This window comes from Psammomys obesus, unplaced genomic scaffold (assembly GCF_907164565.1).
Source record: "Psammomys obesus unplaced genomic scaffold, mPsaObe1.curated_primary_1811, whole genome shotgun sequence".
NCBI classification, from domain to species: Eukaryota; Metazoa; Chordata; class Mammalia; order Rodentia; family Muridae; genus Psammomys; species Psammomys obesus.
This window is the reverse complement of record NW_026591450.1, coordinates 505,346-525,352: the sequence shown is the minus strand read 5'-3', so window position 1 is coordinate 525,352 and position 20,007 is coordinate 505,346. Positions and strand designations below refer to the sequence as shown.

General features: G+C 43.6%; 1 protein-coding gene across 3 annotated transcripts in view; it reads left to right on the top strand.

The window, feature by feature from the left end:
• The window catches only part of Ptprm (protein tyrosine phosphatase receptor type M), a 676,296-nt gene that overhangs the window by 576,250 nt on the left and 80,039 nt on the right, over positions 1-20,007 (top strand). For all 3 annotated transcript variants that reach the window (XM_055610111.1, XM_055610108.1, XM_055610112.1), the window contains one exon: positions 10,220-10,307. In XM_055610111.1, the coding sequence (XP_055466086.1) occupies positions 10,220-10,307 (88 nt within the window). The remainder of the gene's footprint in view (positions 1-10,219; positions 10,308-20,007) is intronic.

The window sequence follows — 20,007 nt, the reverse complement described above, 5'->3', positions numbered from 1 at the left end:
AGATAGATAGATAGATAGATAGATAGATAGATAGATAGATAGATAGATATTGATTTTGATTAATGGTAGGTAGATGATAGACAGTTGATACATAGGTGATAGATTGATTGAATATAGATAGATATATAATAGATAGGTGATAAACAGACAGACAGACAGATAGATATAAAGATATATGATACATGAATATCCTGGTTGACAGCGGCCACTTATTACTACTTGTAGCATCCTTCACAGGTCCCATGTGGATGTCCCATGCTAAGTGCAGAGAGGCCAAGCATCTTCCCTTTGGGACTCTGAGTCCGGGAAGGGTATAGATATTTGCACCTAGAACGCTCTGTGCATTTGCCTTAAAGTCCTAGAAGCTTCATATAGTACACTACTGTAGTAACGTTTCTTGGCTTTTCAGGTACAAACTTTATCTGTTCTTTCCACTGATATAAACAGTTTTTGTATGTGTGCATGTGTGTTAGTGCTCGAATGTGGAGGGCAAAGGTCCATGTCAAGTGTCCCTCCCTCAGCTGGTTGCCATTCACCTTATTTTGTGAGACAAGGTCTCTCACTGAACTGTAGCTAGCTCACAGCTAGCTGGCTGACAGCAGGCTCCTCAGCCCTGGGATCACAGACACACACTGCCACACACAGAACATACATTTCCACGTTTGCCAGAGATGCAGACCTGGGGTCCTCATGCTAAGGCAGCTTGTGCTAAGCCATCTCTCCAGCCATTGGCTTGCTTCTATTACGGAAGGCAACCCCATTAAATATCGTAGAAATCCTCTCGTGAGAACTGAAAAATAGACATGGTAATTGCCTTAGTTCGTCAGATGAACTCTCAGATGAAAATGAAAAATCTGATGCTTTTTCCATCTCTCTCTGCCTAAAAAAAGGCTTCAGGGTCAGAACACAGCCAGACCACACAGCCAGGTTGGAGTTTGATGTAGGTATTTTTCACTTGCTCGCTTGTTTCCTATCTATTTTTTTTAACTATTGTCTTTACCTAATATGAAAACCTTCCATTTATTATAAAGATATTAATATTCATTCATTCACAAGTAGACACATCACATATAATAATTAACCCATTTAATCAAGTAGAGGAAAGTGAGCAAGGGAAATGACAACAATGGATGCACCACTGAATAAAGCTGTAGAAGATACCGTGAGCGTGGCCGACTGTGCTATCAGCCTCTGGGGTTCTTCCCCCCTTTCTTTAGCCACCAGCACCTGCCAGTCCTGAAGCGAGTTATCCAGATGAGGTGCAGTTTGACCGTGTACATACAAGTTCGTAATGCATTCTGTTTAGGACATGGAGAAAGATGATGCATCTGTTCATTCAGGGCTCCCGAGATGGTGCTATTCTGTCCCTGTGGAAGGGCCTTCCCAGCCCTGGACCCTCCCCCTGTGCTGGGTTCTGTCCTGTACCTGTGAGGCTCATGATCTCTCCTTATTTAGCATTTATTTTCCTGTGCCAGCGATAGCTCAATGCCAAGAATGTGCAATTTAGAAGTAAAGGTTCCACAGTCTTCATCAAGGAAGGGCCTTTGGCCAAACTCAGCCAAAGAAGAGCTTCTGTAACTCCAGAAATAACTTTCAGTAGAGTAGATACGGGCTCGGGACACAGCTCCAGACATTGGACTTTCTACAGTAAACTGAGATGTAATTATTTTTCGCTGAAAAAGTACTTCTAACCTTACTTTCTATGTTTTAAACATAATTCTTTTTGGTAAAGTTTTATCTTTAATCACCTTGGCTTCGGTATTACAGAAGAGCAGGGAGATTTTGTGCTGAGAGATTTTGTAAATTAGTACATGTCAAAAGAGAGCCACAAATTATATATTAAAATTCTTTTTTCTGCTACACTTATTCATTCCCAAGCCTGTCATCTCTTAAAAATGTGTACTTTATCTTTTCAGTCATATTTGACAGAGCTTATGTGTACTCTGATTTCTAAGGTGAGAACTTTCTTAAAGTCACAGCTTTCTAAGAAGTCACACTTAACAGTAGATATCTGTTTTGTGTTTTGTTTTAGTTACTAACAGATGAGCAAGCACAAGACCATTACCCCAGGAGCTGGAGTAGGGCTCAGTGGGGAGCATGCACTTAGCCTGGAAAGACCCTGGATTCGATCCCCACCATCAGAAAGAAAAAGAGTTTAAAAAAAATGACATCTTGCTTCTGAGTGCAGTGTAGACTCGGTAAAGGGAAAAGGTGGAGCCATTGGATGGGGTAGGGGATAGAAGAGAGACAGTGTCGAAATTCAGCAGCAGAGTCAGTCAAGATGTCTGTCATCAGAATCTCAAGCTTTAACACCAAAGTGGTGGCCGGCAGCCTTGCTTGAGTGCTTGCTGCATGCTGCGCACGTCCTTGAGACTGACCTCGGTCTCGATGGCTGTGGCATCGGGAAGGAGACTCCCAGGGTTTCAAGGACCTCACTGTGAAGCAAGTGTACAAGCCGCGGGGCAGCAAACAGACGGGTTCAAAGACTTCTGAAGCTGTTCAGTAAAAGATGTTCCAGCTGCTCTCGGGACAGAGACAGCTGGCATTTTCCACAGAAGCGTCCATTTGCTCTCTGGCAGTTTCCAGGTTATCTTTCCCGAGGAGGTACTTCTGAGCGTTCTGGAAGAGCTGGGTGCCTCTAGCACGGGCTCACTGACAAATAACTATTTGGAGCTAGGTGCAGAGAGGGAGGAAATTGCAGTTCCGAGCAGTGCTAATATCCCACACCCACGTGCTATCTGTATCTCAGGGGAAATGAAAAGAGCCTTTCCCCAGTATGGGTGGTAATCCTGGAGGGGAGGAACTCCAGAAACTGCAAAATCATTGGCTCCGATCCTCACAAACAAAGCAGCCCTTTCCTTCATGGTTGTGCCCGGTGGCCCCACAACATCACTGCTTTGACACTCCTAAAGACAATGGTTTCCTTGGGGGTGTCCAGGATAATTCAGGGAGGACAGGGGTGGATCCAAGTTCTAGGATCTCTGAAAGATTGATATCACACACACACACACACAGACACACACACACACACACACACACACACACACACACATGCACAACTCTGCCCTCACTCAACCCACCTTTACCCCTGTCCCTCATTTACTTAAGGAGTTTGTGTTCCATTGTCTGTTAATTGGTTTTGTTTTCTTCTCTCTCTCCACTGGGTCAGTGTTTTTTCACACATCCTTCCGCTTTGGTACACTGAGGAATATGGTATATCATTAACAGGAGGTGCCCACTACAGAGATTTTTGAATTGGGCAAATGTAAACAGGAAGATTGCACGTACTTTCAATAGCCAGCGAGGATGTATTTCAAACAGAGCTGTGACCTTGTTATGAATGTCACATGTCTTTCACTCAGAATGACGTCCACCAGCATGAGAAACATGTTCTGAAGCCCAGCCAGACACAGAGCAGTACCCTCTGCCCACTGGGGCTACATAGGCTTGCTTTAGGGTAAAGGACAGCTGTCACAGGATGGGCATTGCCAAGACCCCTCATCCTCCTGACACTCAAAATAGAGCGAGTCTGCATGGTTCCTGATCGGATTGAGTTGTAACTAATGAAAGACCATTGCATTGCAAAGAGCTTAGCAACTTCTTTAAAAGACACAATGGCTGTGCACGTGTTGGCGTTGGTTTACATAGACACAGCGTAAATGTTCTCACCCATTTTCACCTCTTCTGCCCTTGAAGCGTCTGATACTTTGCTTTTGTCTGGGGCACTGGTGGAGGACAGTGACCAGAAGCCGCTGCAAGCAACTGAGCATTAACTTCAGGGCTCCTTTCCATCAACACTCTAGTTTGTGGCCATCCAGGCAAACTTGGATGTCTTCCACTGCTCCAGTGCTCCAGCAATAAATAGTTTATACGGACCTATAAATGCAATGCTTGGAAGAACCAGAAGAGAAATATAGGCAGAAAACAAAGAAAGTCCGGAGATTCTGCATGGCCTGGTGAGCGCGTCTTCCTCCTTCCAGGGTGATGATTTTAATAGTTTTAGCGTGCACAATTTTATTCATAAGAGAAAGGGAGGAAAAATTCGATTTCAGAGGCTTCTAAAACACTTGACCCCACACTGCCTGAAAACACTCTGTCATTCCATACAGCCTTGACCCGCAATCCCATTTCTTCTGGCAGCTTTTCCATTGAATAGGGTTTTCTTTCTTCTTCTTCGACTTTTTTTTTTTTTTTAATACCTGAGAGCTGTGGCATTTTTAACAGACTGCATCATTTTGGAGTAACGTCCTCTCGAGGTGGGCCACTGAAATGTGTAATTATATCCTGTGGAAAATGATGGTGCTATGAGGGGTGTGGGCGGAGGTTATTGAATCACAAAAACACGTTCCCTATTCAGAAAAAAATGACAGTGTGCAGGATGTTCAATTTCCTTCTGCTCTGTGACCATGGAGAGCTCCGCATCTTCAAGCAGGAGAGGCATTGGTATTCACCAGAGCTTGCCTGACTCCACTTTTATTGTTTTGGAAACTTATTACTCTTTCAGAGCAGTTCCCAGGCTTGCTGCCTTTTCTTGGTATATATGAGCTAAGGTAGTCAGAGGGAACACTTTAATTACATTTTAAGTAGAATAAAAACATAAGTATATTTATGAAAATTCTAACAGAAGGTGCAGTGAGACCATTAACTTAAATCCCCAAAATGCATAAAGTAGATTTTTTTTTGTAATAAAAAACTAAATCCATAGTTAGTGCATTGAATTGTATGTGCATATTAAAAACCTGCCTTAAACACAATACTATTTCCCTGGACATGTAGTCGGGATTCTTGTAAAATGTGGGGGTATGAGGTGTCACTCTGACTCCTGGGCTTCTCCTTGAGTTGTTGCTCCAATAATGCAGGTCAACCATCAAACAGCCATCTTCATGCTATACCTCAGATGTCCCTTCTGCCTTCTCTCTCCGGGCCGTTTCCCCTAGGTCATCTGGGCTCTGATTAAATTTGATTTTAATGAACTTGCAAATAATTTTGTCAAGTGAAAACCATGAGGGGAGAGATGGAGGAGGAACTGAGTGTCTGCACTTAAACTTGAACGTGGCAGAGACACCCGAGGAGAGAAAAGGTCAAGTTTTTCCTGAACTACCACGTGTTTACAGACTCTGAGTACTTTGAGGGGCCTCTGCTTTGGCCCTGGGAAGATTCTAACATTGTTGGCTGTATTGTCAATGGATTTGATAAAAACTGTTCAAAAGAACCACCTAGAAAGATACAGCATAAATTATGTAGTGTTTCCTCCCAAGACTATTGGTTCCCGATTGAATTCTAATCAACACTTTAATCTGTATCATTTTAAAGGAAGTTGTATAACTTTGACTTCCTAAAAGATAAAAATGATAACTTAAAAACTTCTGGGGAATGGGATACAGCTGGGATACAGAGTTAACAAAATGTAACTAATAAGAAAAATAAAATTAAGAAAAAAAAAAACTTCTCGTTTTGCTCATAGAGAAGGGTACATGATGTCTTATGATGCAAGTCTTAATTTATTGACTAGCAATCTATTGACAATCAACCTATGGACTCCCCAGGGGATTGTCCCAGGTACTTGAAATCCTACTGTGTATTCTGCTTGTTGGTAAATTCACTAGTGATCATCCAACTCATGATGTACAAACACAAAACAAAGCCAAAGAAGAAGAAGTGGATTAATGGCGTCAGAAGCCTCAGTTTCTCCCAGGAAGAAATAATGAATGCAGTGCACCTGCTGGGCATGAGACTGCACATTTCTGTGGGGCATGGCTACAGACGAGATGAAAAGCAGCAGTACAGCGCTAACAACCTAGGTTCTTGTCTCCACTGTTAGCCTTGCTCTGAGAATTTGAGGCCAAGAGATCCATGGATGCTGTGTGATGACTAATCTTCATTGTCAACTTGACTGGATTTACAGTCACCTAGGAGATTTGCTAGTCCTTTCCAGAAAACATTAAAGAGGTGGAGAGCTACACCTAGAATATAGCTGACACCACTTCTTGGGCTGAGGACCTGAAAAAGAAAAGAAAAGAAAAAACAACAGTGTGAAGGACAAAGCTAAATGGTAGTGTTTGCTCTTCTCTATCTTCTCTCTACTGAGAAATAGGGAGCTTGTTCTGCCACCTAGGCACTCTACCCAAGTATAAAGTAAGAAACTGTGGCTGAACCCTCTGAAACTGAGTCAAAATAATCCTTCCTCCATTAAGTCATCCCTTTCAGGTCTACAAAGCCATAGCAACAACAACAACAAAAAAAAAAAAGTAACTAACATGGGCTCTGAATATGAGGAACCCACGCATCATGCTGCAGCTCCTCAGAGCCACCAGTAGCTCAGAGGCAGAGCGACAGCAGTGTTAAGGCTGTAGCTAATTAACATCCTGACTTAAAACCTGCACTTAGCTTGGGGCAATTCTTTGGACATATGAAGAAATGTAAAATCTAAAAATAAATGCTCTTAAATGTTGTTTAAATATATTCTAATGAAATTCCTAACTTCTAAAAAATGGGTTTACGCTAGTACAGATTTCTAATTTAAAGTTTTTGCATTAAGTCTCTTTAGCAAAAGCCCTTCCAGCCGATCCTGGAAGTTCTCACTTCCACCTCCTGGCCCACATGTGTGTATTATTTATTTCCAAGTCAATGATAAGAAGATATGGTCTAAGTGGTGTATTTTCATGGGGAGTTTGCCTATGAAATCAGAGCAGGGCTATTGCTGAAAGTCCAAGGTGCTATCACTATTTTCATAAAAGTCATCAAACGCTGGCGTGGAGGCTGTCCGGCCTTCTCAGAGCACCTTTATTTGTGTTGCTTTTCTGTTAGAAAATACTTTTCTCCAATTGGGATCATTCACACATTGAGTGAGTGGCTCAAGACAAAACTCCACCTTCTCTATCATGTAAGAACATGCGTGTTTTGTAAGTGGCCAACCATAGGCTAAAACTTACTTGATATGGCTTTAAATTGTTATTACTTTTTAGATTTTAGGTGTGTGTGGGTGGGTGCATGCATGTGACAGCCTATGTATATAAGTCAAAGGCTTTTTGGAGTAGGTTCTCCCCTCCCACAATATGGATCCTGGAATCAAACTCAGGTCAGTAGGCTTGGCTTCAAGTACCTTTATCTGCTGAGCCATCTTGCTGACCCTTTAATATTTTCCTCACTAGATGCAAAGAGATGCAAACTAGATACAGAAATTAGTCTTATGCTTGTAAGTAGAAATAATACTGTCTTTTCCTCTAAGTCACTGGCAGAACGGGATGGTTCAGAAAGCACAGGGGTAAAGAGAGCACATTGTTCTCACCTACCTTTACCCCAGGAGGCTCAGTTGAGACAAAGAACTCATTCATCTTGAGTCTCTAGCTCAGTGGTTCTCAGTCTTCCTAATGCTGCAACCCTTTAATACAGTTCCCCATGTTGTGGTGACCCCCAACCATAAAATTATTTTCAGTGCTACTTCATAGCTATAATTTTTCTATTGCTATGAATGGTAAGGTAAGTATTTTTGGAGACAGAGGTTTGATGATGGGGTCACAACCCACAGGTTGAGAGCAACCTGGCTGATGTCCACTTTAGTAAGAGCTCAGAGATGACAGCTTGTGAGCCCCATCCTAATTTAAACATCCTGGACACCGGGGGACTAAAAAGGGATGAAACTGGTTATTTTCTCATTTTCTGATTGGTGCCTCTTGTTGCCAATTAAATGCAAACAATGGGGTCACAATCACCTTTCCTAAGTGTAAAGGCTCTCAGAAGTCCTGTGATTACCACACACTAATGACACAGCTGCTGGATCGAGAACCTCTGCCTGTCAGGAGTGGGATGTCTCTGCCTCTAGTCACCCCATAAACTGCAGCATGAATTCACCAGAAAATCTCAGCCTCCCTCAAAAGTCGGTGATCTTCTCCTATCTTCCTACAGAATAATAATAATAAAAAGAGCACTTTAGAAAAGGCAGGGGGGAGTGAAATTGGTAATTAAATCATGACAAACTCAAAGTAGAATTACATTGTTAGAAGTCAAATAATAGTTATTACTCAAGCTGTGAAATAATTGTCATTCATAGAATAACAAAGACACTTTCAGAACAAGAATATTTGACTTTAAAAATCCCTGGAGCCATTTTTAAGTGTGTATTGCCGGGCACAGTAGAGTTAGTGTGTTGCGGGTTATGTTTATAACCTCCTGGTTATATAGCAGCATTGGTCCTGGTGAATTTATCTGATGAGTTTTTAATTGTATTTTTGTTGTCTCAGTTTACTGATAGATTTAAAATGTTTTGTTTTGACTTATCCTGTATACTCAGATATTTTATTCTTCAACCTGGTAGTATATGACTATCACTTTAGTTGATCTTACACAGACCCTCTACTCTTTGTTCTTCCTTAAGGCTATTTGGAAATTTATTTTTATCTTCTTTGTATGAGTGTTTTGTAGGGATATATGTATGTACCCACAGTGGCTGGAGCATCTGGCCACTAAAACCTGAGTTATGGATGGTTATGGGCCCCTATGTGGGTGCTGGGAAACAAACCTAGGTCCCCTGCAAGAGCAGCAAGTCTTCTGTTGATCTCTCCTGCCTTCCTCTAAGGTTTTCACAATAATAAGTATATATATTTTTTTCAATTTCAAAAGTAGAGTGTCTTTGTGGCCATGGCTAAGGGACCTTGGATAAAAATGGCAGTTCCTATTTTGTTCCTATGTCGGTGACATGGTCCTTCTGTTCCCGCTCAGTTCCTGTGTTGGTGGCTGGTTTGTGCCCTGGGCATCCTGGTGACCAGATTTAAAATCCATGGGTTGGACAGGGCTGTTGTCAGACTCTATTCCTGCCTATTAGTTGTGAAAACTCATCTGGGTTATAGGAACAAGACCTGACATGATATGAAAAAATAGAAGTGGCACAGTTTGTATCTGGAATAAATCTGTGACATGCGCACAGGTGGCACTGTGCTTGGTTATCATTTGCTCCTCAGCAAGTTGGAAGTTTTGTCTTCATTGTGCTCCTGTTTCATTCCAAGATAGAGCCCTTAAGAAGTGAAGCCTGCTGACAAGTCCTCAGGTCATGGGTCAGCTGGGGGAGGCCTCTGAAGGAACTGCAGAATCCCAGGCCACCAGCCTCCCTGTGCTCCACTCTGACCCTCCCCATCGCCCTCCAGTGTGTTCCTAACACGACGTCATCCATACCCAGACACTGAACAGTCAGGGCTACCTGATCTTGAGCTGTGCATTGGCAAGCCTCTTGTCTTTCTACGTTGCATGCCTCTGGCATGTCATTCAGATAATGGAACATGGACTGATACACATTTCTAAAGGCTTGCAACACTGTTTTATATCAAAGCAAATGTATACTCTAACAAAGCAGTGCAGTCCTTCATTCAGCAAATATTTGTTGAGTGCAAACGTGAGGGCATGAGCTCCAGGTAGACAAAACGCTGAGCATGTGGGCCCCTCTTCTAGATGACAGACAAGCATGAAATGTGCTGAGTGCTCTGCACATGGTCCGCGTGCTGTATGCCAGGCAGGCAAGTCCGTAAGTACTTGAGCCCAACTCAGCTGTGCTGGAGATCATTTTGTCTGTGACAACAAGAAGCCAGCTTTAGCTAACTTTCATGGGACCGTGTGCTGCCCATACCTTCTGTGTAGGGTTGACTATATAGGAGAAATGCCATGGGCACTAAATGGAGAAATAAACCCCAGATCACTCCAGTCACTTGTCCACTGATAGCAAAAGGTATTTTTGCCATAAATGGGACAAGAAGACCTAATGTAACTATTAAGGCCCCCGGGCATAATGCATCCAGATAAAACTCAGAGTATATGACAGGATTTTAATCTTGAAGTTGTGAAGTTTTAGCTTTCCCACTTTTCCATCCTAGCCCCAAATAACATTCCTTTGGTTATTTATTAGGAAGAAAAAAAATGTATCTTCATGTGTCTTAAAAGAGTAGTGAAAACTTGCAATAAAAAACTTTGGGAAAATATTGGGGGTTTTATTTCCTCAAATATTGTTCAAATAAATTGTGGATTTTTCTCTTTATCCTGTTTCTGTGAAATGATAGCCAATGCAAAACAAAGCTTAGCAAAAGCCAATTATATATATTTTTTTTTCCAAAATAAAATAGTTTCATTCTTGTGACTCTTTCCTGCTTGACCACTGCATTAAGGACTCCCATTAAGACCCCTCCGTTCACTACATCAGATTGTCATGCTCAGTGTCACTCTCTCTTCCTTCCAGAGCTTCTTTGAAGGACAGTCTGCACCATGGGACTCCGCTAAGAAAGACGAGAACAGAATGAAGAACAGATACGGAAACATCATTGCGTGTAAGTGGCTGGCAGTGTGCCCCTGACAGGAGCGGCTACCGGGCTCATGCAGTGAGAATTTACTGTGCCATTACTGCCTTCATCTTGGCTGCAAGAGCTAGTGTTAAGGCCTGTGCTAAGCGAAGGAAAAATCGCCTGTGACCCCCAGCTACACCAGTACATCCTCCCTGGGGGCCTGGTTTTACTTTTAGATTTAGGGTTTAGGTAATGCAGGTAATGGTACAGTGCTGAGGAGGAAAATGCATTTTGGAAGGAGTAAACATCGCAGGCTTAATGCATGAGAATGAGTACGAGAGAATGCGTAGAAGTAATGGCTCACAGCAGGCTTCATGCGCAGAGCTCCACACACATTGGTACATTAATCCTCTGGACACTGGGTTAGGTAGGTCAGTAATAGCCCCATTTTAAGGGCAGGAAAGCGAAACTCAGAAGTTAAATGATAGTCTCCGTATCACAATACTCATTAGCAAACGGGCTAGGATTATATCTCAGAAATTCCCAGAGCCTGTGAGACTGAGCGCTACCATCCATAATGCCTCAGACAGCTTTTAAATCGAGCCCAACCTCATTAATGTTCCGTAACCATGCCGAGACTCGTAGCAGATTGATGAGCCTCCTTCTCCCAGGGCTCAGACCATCCATCCTCCGCATTCAACTGCTCCAAGTCATATAGGATGGCATCAAGGTGCTGATGGGCCCGCTGTGGTCACCTAACAGAATCCAGGCTATTTGTGAAGGAGCAGAAAGTAACAGCAGCACAAGGCTGGGCCTGGGGAGTGTCTCGCTCATCATGTCTTGTTACTGAGAAGAGAACAAACTTGGAGGGTACAGGAATTTCAAGGGAGCCATGTATTTGCTTTATTGATCGTGAAAGTACAGCTAAATTCTGCTGGCCTGCCTGAGCATTTCTTGGCTTGACAGTACAGTTTCTATGGCAGTGGTGCCCCAGACATCCCCTGTGCTCTTGGAAATGTTCTGATCCATTCAAGTCACAGGTTGCTATATGCTTGGAATGTGGCTGTCACGACTGAGAAACTGATTTTTTTTTTTTTTAGCTTTTGCTTCATTTTCATTATTTTGAATTTAAATAGAGTGTGAGATTAGTGGCTGTCGTACTGGACAGTGTCTTAGTTGCTTTTCTGTTGCCATGACAAAATACCATGAGCAAGGCATTACAAAAGCAAGGCTTATGAAAGGAAGCATTTAATTTGGGGCTCAGAGCTCCAGAGGTTTAGAGTCTGTGACCACCCTGGCGAGAAGCGTGGAAGCAGGAAGGCAAGCATGACACTGGAGTAGTAGCCAAGAGCTTTTATCCTTATCAGCAAGTAGAAGGCAGAGAGAGAAAAGCTAGGTGGGCGTGAGTTTTGAAACCTCAAAGCCCATCCCCAGTGACACATCTCTAAGAAGGCCATGCCTCCTAATCCTTCCCAAACCATTTCAGCAACTAGGGACCAAGTATTAAACATATGAGCCTATGAGCTTTCTCATTCAAACCACCACAAAAGTACATACTGTTGATATCTTTTATACAAAGAGTAGGGCTTACACAGAACATGCAAGGTTCCAGCCAAGCCTCGCCTTCCCTTCAGCTACCAATAACAAAAGATATCACTGGCTTTTCAAGGGTTTAAATGTTGCATCTGTGTGCTTTGTAGGCTGTTTTTTTTTTTTTAAAAAAAAAAAAAAACATGCCATGCTTACTTAAGGCTTTGTGGCTGTACCATTGTCATGGGCAGGAAATGTGGCCTGAGGTCTAGTGTAGCACTCATTTTTTAAAACTCTCTTTTATTTGGGGTTCCTTAAACCCTCTCTCTTCCAACCCCCCAACCCTAGTTAGGAGAGAGAATGTTAGTGGGGAGAGGAGGCTCAGAAGTCTTTACTTCTCCCAGCTGTTTAGGGTCAGTGGGTTCTTGTGGGGGCTATACCAATCTCCGTCAACAGCAAATGCAGCAAGCCGTGTCCTCCAGGCCGCAGTGCTAAAGTGTTTCTCTTCCTCTGTCTGCCCTCAAACGACACACTGTCTGTCTCTCTGGTCTCTCCAAACTGTCACTCACCACATGCCACACTATCTCTCCAGCCTCCCCTGTTATCTTTCTCAGTGTCTTAGACCGGGCTCCTCTCCCTGCAGCACGAGGCAGGCCCTTACCAGCTGACCGTGACCACGCCCCGCATAATTATCAGCTGTAGACAAACTAAAACCCAAACTAAAATCCCACACTGGGATTAAAACCAAAACATATTTACATGATATAACTGAATTGTTAAAGAAACCAAAACTTCCATTACAGTCTAGAGTTTGACTTCCCCTTGGTGAAATGTGTTGACACTCTGGAAGGCTTCATCCAGATTGAACACTGAGAATGCAAAGATCATAACATGAGCTGTCCCTGCCCCAACACACAGTCAGCAAGCACTTGAAGGCCACATTAAAGGGACTTCCGTGCAGTAGAGCTCCAAGCTTGCTTCTCCGTGAACTTTAGTTTAATACTTGCCCTATGGGTTACTCAGGAAGATGCTTTGAAGGGAGGGTGTGCGCACATGCGTGTTTGAGTACACATACATGTTGGGGTGGGTGGGTGTGTGCCTAGATGACAAAGGAAGCTTTGAGAGTCCTGTTCTATCCCTCTCTACCTCATTCCCTTAACACACAGTCTGTCACTGAACGTGGAGCCAGCAAGCTCCAGCCAATGTCCTATTTCTTCCGTCCATAGCACTAGGGTGACATGCAAGTCACAGCCATACCTGGCTTTTTACGTGGGTCTTGGAGATTTGAACATCATGAATTTTTATTCACTGAGCTATTTCTCCTCCTGAGAAACACTCTGAAGTGATTAGAGGAATGCAACTGAGGTTGAGCATTTTCACTCTCAAAATCCTATATCTAGAACACTCCAAAAGTCTGAGACTTTTTAAGCATATACATAATATATCGTATGTGTGTCTATATCTATACATATACATATATATGCAGTATTCTAGAATACCCAACACACTCACTTCTGGTTCCAACCACTGGTGACTGGAGATCTATAACCTGTGAATGCTAACATTTACCACGCTGCACAGTACTAAACAGTTTACACAGACTTGTTTACTCTCCACAAGGACACTATGAGATAGGAACTAGTGTATGTGTGTCTGTCTGTTTGTCTGTGTCTATGTGTGTACACACCACATGAATGCCTTTTGTCTGAGGAGGCCAGAAGAGGGCATGGGATCCCCTGGAATTGGAGTTAAAGATGGTCATGGACAGCATGTACTGGGAATCAAACCTGGGCCCTCTGAAGGAAAGGCCAGTGCTCATAATATCTGAGCCTCTCTCCAGCCCCGAGAGACACTTATTTCAGTATCTATTTTAAAATCTCCACAACTTGGGCAAAAGAGAGAAATGTGGTTAAGGACTGAATGTGTCCTGTGTCTTGGAAAATTCACTCAGAAGTGGAACAGATTTAAATCTTGCTGATACCGTGGGTTTCCAGTCTGAGAGGCAGGCAGGAAATAACACGGCTTGGGCCATCAAGTGGCAAAAGCATTGCAGAAGGCCCGTCTGGGACCCACGAGGGAGGAGCAGGATGATCAGGAAAGACCCAGGAGGAAGAACAGGAAAGCACAGGACTTGGGATTAGGGGACAGAATTTGGGGTCCCCCCATGCTTTTAACTGAATGACCGACCGTGGGTGAATCACAAACCTACTTAATTTCGTAATATTTCTGAGAGCTTTACCTGTTAGAGAAGTGAACCAAACATTAAGATGACCTCATTGTTCCCTGTGGTGAGGAAAGGAATGTTTTCTTTATCACCATTCCTGTGTTGTTCTTCTATAGCTTAGAAAAATCATGCGGTCATTTAAAATGAAAGACTGAGTGAGTCAGTATTAAGGAATTTGGAGCTTCCCCCGTTTTCCTCAGGGAAACACCTGCGCCTGCCTCTTAATGGTCACCTTCATTGTGGTCAGTGTGCTAGCTCTGTACAGGCTGGGCTGTGGCATGCATCTCTGTGTGACGTGGCTACCCGTGGCCTCGCATCTCACATTTTCAGCTTCTGGGTGCCCTCCATCCTGCCTCTTCTCGGTCCTCTCTCAGCATTTCCACACTGGGCTGCCTTGTCTATGTACCTTTCCAGGTCCGGTGTCACACAGAAACTCCCCTGCTCCGGCTGTTCCATCTAGTCTCCAGCATTCTGTCTTTCTGTAGAACCCAGGAGCATCTCCTGGTGCTCAGCTTCTTTCCTTCTAGCCTGTTCCATTTTCTAAAATATCTCTAGATTTGTCTGTTGTTTGTAACTCATTGTTTATGTAAACATGTTTTATATGTCTGTGTATTGTGTATTTATAATATAGCATGTACGTAGACTGTGTAATTCTCTACAGGGTTCTCTGTTGGCACATCCTGAGATACTGATCACATGAACAACCTGCCAGTTACTAATGTTTCTAAACCATAATGCCCAGATCCTTAGAACTAGATCCTTAGAACTTAGTACTCTGTAAATAGTGATTCAATACCATGCAGTCATGAGGAGAAACCACTACCTTTGTCATAAGTAGTAGAAGCACCTGACATTGGCCTCTGTGCCGTATCTGTGTGAGTCTGTGTGATCTGAGAGCAGGGTCATTGGGGAGGGCACCCATGAGTGAGTTGCCTAAGCCATTTTTGTGAACCCCCTAAAGGGCTTTTTTTACTAGTCTGAGTAGTACCACTTAGAAACTGCTTCATTAATGTGTGTGTGTGTGTGAGAGAGAGAGAGAGAGAGAGAGGAAGGAAGGAAGGAAGGAAGGAAGGAAGGAAGGAAGGAAGGAAGGAAGGAAGGAAGGAAGAAGGAAAGAAAGAGAGGGAGAAAACAAGTCTTACCTATTCTGGACAATGTTCAAAGATTCAAAGAACGAAAACATACACCTAGCCCACGTGTATGTCCACATGTGTGTAATGCTTGTATCTTAATAGACATAGAGGGCAGTTGGCCTTCTGCATCCCTAAATATTTTTAGAAATGTAGAAAGGCCAGTTCTCCTTACTGAGATGTCTGCCTTGCAGAGCCAAGGCACTGGGCACAGCCCCTCCTCTGGGCTTGAGGAATTGTGGGATTCAGTGTACATATCATAGACATTCTCAGCAGTGCTTTCCAACGAACATAAAAAGAGCTTGTAATGATCACATTCATTGTTTCGAAACAGTGTTTGCATATAAAACGCTGTTAACGGCGCCTCAAAACTGTTTATTGGCTTTGCTCTTAAGTAAGTTAAACTTTTCCTTTATTTACACTATAAATTTGCTGAGCTAGCCCTTTCCAAATCGAAGCTAGCATTCGGTCCGCCATTACCATCACCACACACATAGATTCAGCCCTTCTAATCCTCTCAATGATTCCCAGCTATAATTAAGTCCAAGCAAAGACAAACACCAAATCTCCCAGCTAACGAGGCAGCCCCTTTGCAGCTGCTCCCCATCATGGGGCACTGGCAGTGAAGAGAGTGAGGCAGAACCCACAGGCACTTCCCAGGCCCACTCTCTTCTCTCTCCTTTTTCTGCCATTTATTCAACACATACATATTTAGCTACCATGTGCCTGGTCCTGGGTCAAGCTGAAACCCCTCTTTCCACATACGTTTATCATCTGCTTCACATAAACCGGAGACTGAGCAGGGAAACAAATAGGATGATTTGAGCAGACTGGGTGGTCACTGGTAGCATGATATAAAATGTACAGTGAGATGCTAAGACCAGAAGGCAGAGCAAGGAGGGCGATGCGCCTGCACTTGTGCGGGGCAAGTTTGTGCGTTTTTAGAATGCGGTCCAGCGTTGCCAGAGCAGAGAGGCTGGAGGGAAACTGCAGGCATGAGACGCTGGGGTAACTTCAGTGACAAAAGTTGAGAGAGTCCCTGTCCTCCTGAGTCTGAGAGTCACAGGGCAGAAGCTCGGGGAGCTGGGGGGAGGAGCAGAATTAAATGATTATTCTTAGTTACCCAAATGAGACAAATACAAGTTAAGGGCACAACCAGTGGTTCACGGTTCAGTTAAAGCTTGAGCTGTGGAGACTGACTTATTTGGAGATGTGGGAAGGCCTCCCTGAGGATGTGACATGGAACGTGAGATGACATGGAACGTGAGATGATATTATGATGCCACCGTGGTGGGGGAGGGGTACTTGAGTTTGGGGAACTGAAGAAAGGCTATGTGGGGGAAATGGGAAGCTCAGAGTTAAATGACATAGAGAGAGGAGGAGGAGAAAGAGGCTCCAAACCATAGGCACATCAAAGCGTTTACTCTTTATTACGCAAACAAGGGAATTTTACTAAATGAGTATTTGTTGTTAACCAAACACGCATTGGAAATTGTTAATCAGACTGCGAAATAGAAAATCTGTCAGAAATCACTCAGTTAAGAGATCTTTAGTGGGCCAAGTGAGAAAATGTATGTTGTAGATTCAAGGAAAGAAAGTGACCAAAAGATTCAGGATAGAGTGTGGGGTCAGACACATAAAGGAGTTACAGACAGACAGACAGGTGAGCATCTGAAGAAGAGATAAGGCGTGGCCTTGGGGTAAGCAGTAACACAGGAAGCTTATGGGTGCAGTTTGGAGACATTCTGAGGCATTCAGATGAGTTGTTGAATGGTTAAAAGGATTGCCCTAAGAACGGTAGGAATCGGGCCTGGTACCAGGAGTGAGTTAGTGAATCATGGGGCAGATAGGCAGCCTCAGACAGTGAGAGTCGGTGTAGGAGCAGAGAGCACACAGAGCCCCCAGGAGCCACCCAGGAGAGAGGAGGCAGTAATAGTGACCCTGCTGAGCCTATATACAGAGGCTGGCTGATGCCAGAGTCCTGATGGAGATCTACCTCATTAAAGACTGGCTGGGTGCTGATGGTAGCAGCAAGGACATCCTTCCTGGGAAGGAAAGGAAAGGTCCTTTCTGAGTTTGCCCTCTGTTGGAGCAAGCCCCACTTCCTCGGTTCATCTGCTAATCAGTAACTAAGAGAGGGTTGCTTGCCCTCATCTTTCCCTCCAGATTGCTTTAACCAGAAACCCAATTTTGATGACCCAAGTTGAAGGCCTTTTTTCCCAGGATTTTTTGCATTAGAGCAGAGTTCTTCTGTCTCTGCTAATTGAGCAACTCCAGCAGATCTGTAAGGACCATCTACAACTGCCATTCTCTGACTTAGCTGCAAAAACAAGAGCAGCAGGAAGGAAGGGACTAAAGGGTTTTGTTAGATGAGGAGGAACAAAGATACAGGATCTGTTTGCATTAAATTCAGGAGGACAGACAGTGAGGACTGAGGTAGCATGTTCAGAGAGACAAGGGATGAAAGTCAAGGATCCCCAGAGGGCTCTGAGCAGTACAGAGACTGTGGCTGAGGAAGTAAGTGGAGAAGCCACAAACCAGGCAAGATGCCAACCAACCAACCAACAGCAGGGGGATCTTCATACAGAGCCCCCCTGTGGTCAGACCCAGGGCTGCCTCCTCTCCCGGTGCGTCTGGGGGAGACAAGTGGAGTCAGACAGCCAGCGATGGTAGTATGCCAAGCGCTTCTCATAATGACGCTCACTTGACCCCTCTCACAGGCTGCACCTTGCAACAGGTGCAGCAGAGTCCTCGGCCAGATGTAACTACACAAGGAGCAAAGCCATTCTTTGCAGAAATCACCGGGAATTAAATTAATTTTGAGTCGCCTCCCAAAGGCCAGATGTTACTTCGGTCACTGTAATTCCAATTCAATATTTAACTTAACTATGCCATCAATATTTAGCAGAGAGAGAGAACTGGTTGGAGATGAAAGCTTGTCAATTGCAGGCTTCTTTCCTGCCGCTATGGGAATACCTGATCGTGCGCAGGTTAAAACTGTAAAGCCATTACCAATATTGCTCTGCATAATAGGAAAGCATGAAAGCATTTGCAGCTACTTATGGGTATTTTAGAATAATGTCATTTAGTTAAACGGTATAAATACAATATTTAGAGGATCTGGGGCAGAAAGACCCGTTCTATTTCTTTAGTATTTTTTCCCTAATTCCTCAGTGGTTTCCTGAAGTTTTTTTGTTTTTGTTTTTGTTTTCCTTTGACACATAATAGTTCTACATATTGATGGCAGTACAGTATGGCTTCCAGTACATATGCACATTACATGAGGTAATCAGCCTTTCTCCATCCTTACATGTTTATCATGGGACTTTGAACCATCTCTTTCAGTTCTTGACAAAATATGTAATAAGTTGTTGTGAGTGATTATCATCACCGTCATGCTATGGAACGTGAGTACTTGCTCCCCTTGTCAACAATATCTTGACACCTTTGTTCAGCATCATTCCTTCCCCTCCCATCTTTTTCTCAGCTACACATATGGCACCACATGACCCACCTGCAGCACATACAGGCACACATACATGTGGAAAGCACGGGCCAATGGTAATTATTCAACAGCAAGTGGTAGTTTCCATAACCAGGCCTTCATGTGCCAACTTCTTTCCCCCAAATATCAATAGCCCAAGTGAGAAAAGGTACATTCAAGGAAAGTAACTGACCAACCAGAAATCTAGGTAGGGTGTGGGGCCAGATAGATAAAGAGTCACAAATGCCCATAGGTGTGCAGTCGCTAATGGACCCGCAGGCTGTTTACCCAAATGGGAACGATTGGAAGATGGGATCAGGAATGGCCCTGAGGTTGATTGTATGGGAAGCTAGTGAGTAAAGTGTGAGGACATTTTGGAGTATTTGTCCCATTCCCTCTAGTTTGGGGAAAATAGTAAGTAGTCTCTATGCAGATTGAGTTTGACAGAGTAGCTGAGTGTGTTGGTTTTGTGACGGAGAACACTGAGTTGTGACTATTATGTAAACATCGCTGGTGTTTTAGTTGCATTCCAGGCATGCATGGAAGATAACTACTTTTTCTCTAATTATAAAAGCAATACATATACATTAAAGAAAATGTGTACAGTAAAGTTGAGGAAATGGCCCGGAGCATCGTTTTCCTAATTGAAATCCTGCTACCATTTGTTTAACTTTACCCTGGGCTTCGCTTTTCCAAGCTGTGAAGTTATTGGCTTTGTGTTTTTAATTTTTTCGTTTCTGTTGCTTTGATTTATAATAAAAATAGAGTGAGCTTTTTTTCTGATTAAGAAGACATCAAACCCCAGCCTCAGAGAAAGGCCCTCCTGCCAGCTGCCCCACTGTGTATATTTATGCGCACACCACCTCCACATAGTACGTACGGAAAAGTCACAAATCCCTTACACAGAGCAGGGCACGGAAACTAGGGACACCTCCTAACGGTGACACTTCAATAATCTCTGCTCTACATATCATACCTAACACGGTGTACATGCCAGATGGGGAGACATTTTACTCCATTGTTTAGAGAGTAATCACAGGGAGGGAAATCTATAGTGATTAAACCCAAGCACACATCTGTGTGTATGGAGCGGGCAAATAAGGAGGGCCAGCTATACATGCATGCCTTGTGTATGCTGACCGCGACCTGCTCTTCTTCACCCTGCCAGTAAACCAACTACAACTGGAACAATCCCCCTTAATGACTTATTAGCAGCCCTTTGTTTCTATGACCGACCACTGCTCAGTTCACTGTTGCTGTCACTGAATGATTAAGGGGGTGAAAGGAAAAAAAAAATGTGTTTTAGAAGAGCTGCTGTCAGCATACAGCTGGCAGAGAGTCAGAAGAAATAGTCCGGGTGAAAAATGTTCTGGTCTT